The sequence below is a fragment of the Polypterus senegalus genome, chromosome 11, assembly GCF_016835505.1.
Source record: "Polypterus senegalus isolate Bchr_013 chromosome 11, ASM1683550v1, whole genome shotgun sequence".
Taxonomy (NCBI): Eukaryota; Metazoa; Chordata; class Cladistia; order Polypteriformes; family Polypteridae; genus Polypterus; species Polypterus senegalus.
In genome coordinates, this window is record NC_053164.1 from 126,267,164 (window position 1) to 126,275,998 (window position 8,835).

Below are 8,835 nucleotides of genomic sequence, written 5' to 3' on the forward strand. Positions count from 1 at the left end.
TTGGCAGTTCCGAACGCTGATAGCCGCCTCTCTCAGTTATATTAAATTTAACTCCGGCGCACCTGTCATTACATCGGTGACGATGAAAGCTCAAGTTCTTTCTAGTTAAAAGTAAAAAAGATACACACCATTAATATATCAACCCAGTTCTCCACACTCTACCTGTCTGACCTCGCTCGAACCAAGCTGTGGTATGCACTTAATAGCTTTGTACCCATGACAAGTCGCTCAAAGCTTTAATTTAGTAGCGCAAATCTGGCTGCTGTGCAATCTACCAAATAATAAAATGCATGTTGATAGAGTTTACGGAGACCAGGCAACTATGCATATTTGGATCGTTAGTCTATGCAGACCTCCGGGTTTCATCTCGTTCTTGACCCAACTCTCTCCCCTGCTGAGTTGCTTCTCTTCCTGCTCAGCACTCGTAAAGTTCCACTATGAAGGAGCTTCCATTTGACGTTGCGGAGATGGCAGATCCTTATAAGGGCATCTACGTCACACACACGTTGTTCCACCCCCCATTTAAGCGTTGGAGTTCCCTGCTTTTCTACTGAGATGCGCTGACACCAGCGCACCGAACGGCCGCCAATGATTTACACATTGCTTTATACACGTTAAGGAACAGAAAAATACAAATAAATCAACTATTTGTGTATATTTTTCTCAACTTGAGGATAACTATTCTACCGAGGACTGTCGCTTTGGGATGTATTTCTAACCTGACAATTTTTTTTTATTCTGCGTGTCCACTTTATCAGCTGCCGACCATTTCTGTCTCTCGCTTTCTTTTAATTATTTTTTCTTTGGTTCTCAGATTTACTTTATATAACAAAAGCACATGTATTGTTATTAATGTGCGACTGACTAACTGCTATGACAGGGAAACTTGTGGACAAACTCCCTATTAACATGAGCAGTTTAATAAACCCGATGCCTGATAGCCTTTATTCAGAAGAGGATATTCCTACGTCTATGAATATTTTCCCCGGCACGGATACGATTTCTCATTATTCACAGATGACAACAGGTAAGATTCTTTATCATCACTCTTCTTGTTAATGTTACTATCATTATATGCGGTGCGTATCTTGGTGCGCAGTTCTCTGTCAAGTACGCAACAGTTGCTTTTCAGGTATTTTGGTGCCTGCGGTTTCCTAGGCTGTTTCCTCTGACCAGTATTTCGCTTATTGAGCAAATTGAGAGGCATATCAATAAAATGCCTTATTATCAAAGTGTAGTCACGGCTACTTATTCGACAGAGAGAAAGATTTTTGTAGTTTAATTGTCGCAGCTCGTTCAAAAAACGCACCAAGTCTGCGAGGCATTGTACCAGTATGTGCAACAGTTTTCCGCTGAGATCGCGAACTTGGCTTCAGTACTCACATACCCTCGTGGACCTGCTCAAGTTTTAGCCCCATACATTGCTAAAAATTCTTAAATAAAGTTATGTTATCGACCCCCATACTTGTACGCCATCAGCGCCAGTCTAGGCACTCTCGCTATTCATCTACGCTGTATGGGCGCCGTCTTTTACACTGCCTGCATCGCTCACCCTTCACCCGCGGGAAGACGCGTGCGAAGGTGTCAGAGGTACAGTATGTTAACAGTACCAAGTTTTAACGGTACCGTAAAATGGACAGATCAGACGAAGGGGGGAGGGGGGACTATCCAAAAGAAGAATAGCCTATGTACAACCCGGGCGCGCTCCAAAGTGACGTGGGTTTTCGCTTGCTCTCTTCACAAGGTGGTGGCCGCAGTCCGTGCGCAGGTGTACAGGAATTCGCACAGTTACCTTCTTTGTCGGTGTCGAATGAACGCGTGTTGGCAGTTGTGCGATAGTTCCCCAACGATGCCCATCTGTTCTTTGTGAGGGGGTCGAATTATAAATAGTGCGACGTTTTGCGAATATAACGGCGTGGCAGTTAGAATAAAATCGAGGTGCGAACAACCAATCCATTATTTTGGATGCGCGTCCTGCGAGGTTACAATATGAGAGCACACGTGCAACTGCCGCCTATCTAACTTGTGAGCGCAAGCCAGCGGCTGTTGCTATTTATAAAACAGGTTGGGAGCGCTGGACGCTATAATAATGTTCAGCAATATGTCTTCCTTTGTCTACATACGGTATATGAGTGCGGCTATTATGCGTTTTCTAAGCGGCACTGCGATTTTAGCCGTCAACCTAAAAAAATATAAGTATGTTTTTTAAAATAACGGCAGTGCTGAAACAGTGATGAATTACACTTAATGAAAAACGAAAATATATGTTTCTTATTAATATATTGATGGTTTTAAGCGAAAGTAATTTAAAGTTTGCTTCCAGGCGAAAAAAGAAACAGTGAGAAGTAAAAATTGATTTAAAGAAATGTAAGAAAATAGATCTTTTCCATGATTCCGTTTTAAAAGACAAAGGGGTAATGATTTTGGAAATTACATCTTCAGGTAATTTTGACTGAACTATTTAACTGTTAAGTGGGTGGGAATGTTTAAAAATAAATGGCTGCTGTTTCCACTAACTTGCCCTTTGCTTTCCCCAGATAGCATGATGGACCTGGGAATGGGCAATGACAAGACCACTCAGGACCCACAGTACAGTGGCACTTTTCCTCCCAGCCGTAATGGACAGACTGTCACCTACCTGGGGAAGTTTGCCTTCGACGCACCACCCTCAAGTAGCCTAAGTGGCTCCAGCTGGTGCCCAGATAACAACATCATCAGCCTCGTGAGTGCGGGCATCCTGGCCGCCTCGCCTGGAGCTATCGCCCCCCAAACCTCATCTCCGGCGGGTAGCATTGGGGCCCAAGGCTCAGAGCTGGACCAGGTGTACGGCTCTAATCTTCCTCCTTATTCGACTAGTGATATGTATCAGGACCAGGTCTCCTTTCACAACCCTCCAACTACTACACCTCTGCCCTACAGTAACACGGACTACCACCCTGCTAAACCCACCGTGGACAGCAACCTCTTTTCCATGATTCCAGATTACAACCTCTTCCATCACCAGAGTGAGGTGAGTGTAATGGAGCACAAACCCTTTCAAAATGTGGATCCCATCAGAGTAAACCCTCCCCCCATTACCCCTTTGGAGACTATCCGCGCCTTTAAAGACAAGCAACAGATTCACCCTGGCTTTCCAAGCAGCCAGCAACATCACCAGCACCAAGCACCACATCACCCAGCACCTCAGACTCTAACCTTCAAACCTATTCGACCCAGAAAGTATCCCAATCGACCCAGTAAGACCCCAGTACACGAAAGACCACATGCCTGCCCAGCAGAGGGCTGCGATCGGCGCTTTTCACGCTCAGATGAATTGACACGCCACCTCCGAATCCACACTGGACACAAGCCCTTCCAGTGTCGCATCTGTATGCGTTCCTTCAGTCGCAGTGACCACCTAACCACGCATATCCGCACTCACACCGGTGAGAAGCCATTTGCCTGCGAGTTCTGTGGCCGCAAGTTTGCCCGTAGTGATGAGCGGAAGAGACATGCCAAGGTTCATCTCAAGCAAAAGGACAAAAAGTTAGCAGAAAAAACAAGCTCAAGCACAAGTGGCCACACGTCCCCACCTGTATCCTGTGGCAGTGCTACCAGTGGTGCCTTGACAGTGACAACATGTGCATAAGGCCATTTTGAATCTAAGGACTTAAGTGCCCTGAAGAACAAAACATGTATTTGGTACTTTCTTCCATCTCTAGAGACCTTGTGAAGGCTTGGGCTGGGAGGGCGAGTTGGCAAATAACTTCTTACTTATTTTGCTCTTGTCTCTTTTTGGAAGACGAACATACAAGAAGCTGGGCATGAGCAAGTGAAATTGCAAAACGTCAATCTAAATTGCCTCATGGGGCCGGTGGTAGGAAATTCAATGCCACACCTTCCATTCACTCAAGGGAAATGTCAATCCAGTGAGTTTCAGACTGGTCTGGATTAAAACATTTGCTTTAAAGTTTACTTGCAGAAAAGTTAAGAAGGTACATCTTAGCTTATAAATAATATTTAGTGTGATCCATTTATTTTTTATTAAGTAAACTTTATAAAGCTAATGCAAATCAAGAAAATTTGCTGGTAAGAAATCAACTGAGGTGAACAAGATTTGGGGACTTTAGGTCGCTTTTGTGTGGTGCAAGAACAAAGCTGATTATGTTGGCAACTTTGTTTTTTTCTGGACGTCTGGCTTCTGATGTCCCTATTCTCAATCTCCATCATAATAGCAAAAAAGAACTGTTTGCTGAATGACCATATAGAAAAAAATATATGCGTATGGAAAAAAAAAATGCCAAAACAAGCACTTAGTGTGGCGTCTCGGCACTTCACAATACAGGCAACATCAAATGAGAGAAAAACTGATAATAAGGAGGCCTGCTGAATAAGAATGTCTTAACAACGTAAGGTTCATCTTCATAAAAATGGGACACATGTACATCAAGGAGAAGGATCATGAGGCTGCTCCTGGGACCCACTTCAGATATCACCTCTTCCCTTGAATACTCAAAGGGGTGCTCTGGGTAATTGACAGCACTTAAAACTTTTAGTCACCCTAACCTGTTCCTCAAGTATTCTTATTAGTTGTAGTAATGTAAAGGATTATCTTAAGCAAGTACTTCAGGGGCTCAGCATTGCCAATTTCTGTGCTGGATTTTTTGCTGTTCAGCACAAGCATGTTGGTTCTTTTTAATCTGTACTCTTCAGGAAGCTGTACATTCTATAATTTGAGATTTTAAAATATTTTGCAGGGGCGTGAGCACCTGGCTGGGCCTTTACGCTTGAGCTAGATTGCATTCCCACCAGCTCACGTTTTTATCTTTCTTAGATGATTGTGTGATGTAATATAAACATTTATTCGACAGAATGTAAGAAACGAGCTTACGGCTGCCATTTTCAACACATGTACACATGCGGTATGACTGAATGTATATACAGTATAGACAATGAAAGATGGCAAAAATAATTCTTTGTTCTAAAAAGAAAACATGTAAATCAAATGAATGTAATGTACTAGCTGTCCAGTTTGCACAAAAAAAACAAACAAAAAAAAAAACATAAAAAACAACCTCTTCTGTGTCTGCCTGGTAATGCAGCAGCATTGCATTCATTTAATGTACTTTTAGAAAGGTTGGTTCAGTCGGAGAAAAGGAGTCGAGGTAGAACTTCCAAATTCTTGGTGTTATGGTAGAGGCTCATATTGATTCAGTTTCCTTTATTTTTTTGGACAATGCAAAACCTTATGGCAGCTTTTTGAGGCAACTGCAGTGAATGCGTGCTGCAGAAATCAGGACTGTTGAACATTTCTTTTGTTTTTCTGTTTTTTTTTTTTGTTTTTGTTTTCTTTTGTTTTTGGCTTGATGTTTGGGGACCAAGGGTGGGACTGCACACTTTGTGTTGGGGTGTATAGGCTGGAGACAATTGATACTAAAAAATCAGTAGGCCTTTTATTTCTGCTTTGAATTCAACACAACATAAACCTTTTGTCATTAATTGTGAAATTTAAAAGAATATAATCCAAAGATGTTGCCCTGACACATAAAGAGTAATATTCAAGCATTTTGAGATAAGTTATTATTTTATTCCCATTTTTACAGTGCATTCAACTTTTTATAGCATCCTTTGCCGACTATCAAGGCATACCACGTGAATGTCACAAAAACAACATTTAGTTTAAATGTGTTGGTCATCTGGCTTTTTTGATTAATTATTTGCTCACATTATATTATTTTGCCCCCATGGCAGTACCCTTTGTGTGTGTGTGTGTGTTGGCACCAAGAGAAGCTGCCTGTCACTGCAAAGCATTAAGTGTAATTTGATTTATAAGGCAAATGACTGTTGGAGCTCCAGCCCTTGAAATGGAACGGTGTTTTTGTTTTTATTTTTTACTAAGGCAGGGGAGTTTGAGATATTTTTAATTTTGTGGTCCTTGGCGCAAGCCCATCTGTATTTTTATCACTGCATTAATTTCATTTTTGTAGTATGACGGAGCTGCAGCTCTAACTATTATGTTGTCATACATTTTATAATTGTAACATTTGCTCTATGAATGTGTATATATTAGATATGTGCTCTCTCTCGGTCTCATCATTTATATGATTGTGTGTATATGTTTGTTATATATACATACATACATGTAAATTAATTTAAAGTAACATTCTGGTGAAGGAAGAATAAAACATGCAAGGAGAAAAAAATATTTTTCTTAATTATATGCCAAAAAAATAGACTGAAATAATTGCTTCCTTTTCAGTGGAGTATTTTTTGGTCTATTGTATGCTAGCCAGGGGTTTACGGCAGCCAGAAGAAAGGTCAGGACCTGCAAGTCTTTCACATGTTTTGGGAACTGGCAAAGGTGTGTCTGACTTGCTAGCGGTTAAAAGCTCTAACATTGCTATAGGCAAATCTTTTTAGCTAGCGTGCAAGACAAACATAAATATATCCTGCTCTGAACGTGTAATCTGAAAGGTTTGCCCCTAGATTTGGGTTCACAAAAAGAAAAAAAATAAATTCTATTCTCTAGAAAGTAAGCTCCCATTGGTAAAAGAGAATGATAAAAATATCCACTGATAGCGCTTTCCTGACCTGATCAGCCTGTTGTACTCTTTAAGCACACCCCCTGCAGAAACAAGTGGCTTCTGAGATTTCTGCAGTGCATGGGTTCAGCGTGAAAAATCAAAACGACCGTCTCTAAAGATTTCCTTTTGTTTTGTGCACAGCGGATTGCAGTATAGTGGTCTTGGCAAACGTCCATTACTCCCCCAATTAACGTGAAACTTGGAACTGGAGCAAACCTTTAAAAGTGCATAACAGTTGCCAGTGATGACATTAAATTCTTGTTTATTTTTACAGTTGTTTATTTAATAATTAGTCCAATATTTGTCTAGTTTTCCCAAGTATAATTGTTTAATGTTTCCTACCAAAATGTATGAGGCCTGTTTATCACACATATTGCCGCAGTGGTCAAGTAAATATTATACATCAAAAAAAAAAAGTCTCCACATGCTTTTACTGAAGCAATTCAGGTTACCTTTATGGATGGCAAAAAGCAGAATACCGTGGTGCATACATACAGTATCCTATTAGAGCTGATAAAGTAAACCCATTGTTCTAATTGTCAATTGTGGCTTACTTTTTGCTAGAGTGCTGAGAGCTCTTGTAGAAATGATGCCCACCTAATGGCCTGTGGACATGTGTCTGATTCCCTTTTAATTATGTAACATGCATGGTGAGCAAACCATTGCATTTATTAAATGGCGAATCATGATCCATAACCTGTGATATTTAATTAGTAAAGGTTATTATAAACTGCTGCAAAGCTTAACTACTCTGTGAGCAACAGTGAAAGTAGGCACTTTTTTAGCAGCTTTTTGACCATTGACCGAATTACAAGTTGAATTCCATTAGAGATTCTGCCAATGTCGATAGCTGAACTGCCTCCTTAAAAAAATTATACTCTTTCAGAAACACGGATCAGAAAGTGTATTAATTCTTGAAATATAAAGACTGCAGTAATCAGTTTTAATTAAGATACAGAAGAAACACATCCTATAAATAAGCACCCTCTTAACTACTTCTGTGGTGAATGTTTGTCAATGAAGTATTTTAATTGCTTCATTTGTTATATTTGCTGTGAGACAAGAAGAGTAACACATTAATTTCTGTAATACCTTCAAGTAAAAAAGAGGAAAAATAAACTTCAAACAATCCAGCATTTATTTTTAAATATAAGAATAGGGCTTACCATCTTAAAATCTGAAGGTTCAACAATTACATAAATTGACTACTTGCTGTTTGAAGATTAATGCATTTTATGCTGAAACGCTGCACTAGCCAACTTGAACAGCTTTAGAAATGCAGACTGCACTGCTTTAGTAAAAATAGCCGAATATGTTGGCAAATTATACTCTATATTGAGTTTAATGCAGGTGACATTTTACAGTGAGAGTGGAGGCAGCATTCTAAACAAAAAGAGCAGTTGTAAGTTTGTATCAAAGGGCACAATTAATGCCCTAGATATGCATATTATGTTTTTGCAAGGTATATGTACGGTGAAATCCACTCCATTTTGCTCCTCTCTCCTGTTTTTGCAAAAGGGAAAAGAATAAATTAAAATTGCAGAATTCGATTTTTTAAAAGGGAGCTGTCAGTAAATTTGTGCACTAATCTATGCCTGTATATATATATATATATATATATATATATATATATATATATATATATATATATAGGGTGAGTCAAAATTATGTTAACACTAATGGTACTGATATGTATATACTTCTATACAATTTTTGTGGACAATTTATGTACCACATGTGTTGAATGTGTAAATCATCTTGCACATATGAAGTATGTTTTGTGAATAAATTGTTTCCTCCATTCAAGTGTTACCATAATTTTGACTCACCTATATATATATATATATATATATATATATATATATATATATATATATATATATATATATATATATATGGAGGAAAAATAGGTCAGAAAGCAAAAATGTTTTAAAAATATTATTCCTATTGAGTCTTCATCAGGTATGTCTTTCTTGTTGTGTCACTCTTTCTTTATGAAAACACTACTTTATATAATTTTATATACATATTGCGCAGGCCACCATTTGAGCAAAAAAAAAAAAAATCCTTAATCTGAACCAGTGCACTATTGCCTCTTGAGCCATTGAATTTTTCAAATGCCAGTTCACTTTTTGAAGCCGACTAACCCCTGACTAGGTTCTCTTTGCAGAAAAATAGAAAGTGTTTACTGAACAGGGTTTATTTTTCAGTGAGAGGGATGCGTCTTTTATCGTTGTTTTGCATGTCACTGCACGAAAAACTATTTTGAAAT

The 8,835-nt window shown here is 39.1% G+C and overlaps 1 protein-coding gene across 1 annotated transcript; it reads left to right on the forward strand.

The window, feature by feature from the left end:
- The first annotated feature begins 566 nt into the window (after positions 1-566).
- Positions 567-6,979, forward strand: egr3 (early growth response 3). The gene is made up of 2 exons (XM_039769606.1): positions 567-1,027; positions 2,538-6,979. The coding sequence occupies exons 1-2, from the start codon at positions 874-876 to the stop codon at positions 3,626-3,628; spliced, it is 1,245 nt and encodes a 414-aa protein (XP_039625540.1). The 5' UTR covers positions 567-873; the 3' UTR covers positions 3,629-6,979.
- The last annotated feature ends 1,856 nt before the right edge of the window (positions 6,980-8,835 follow it).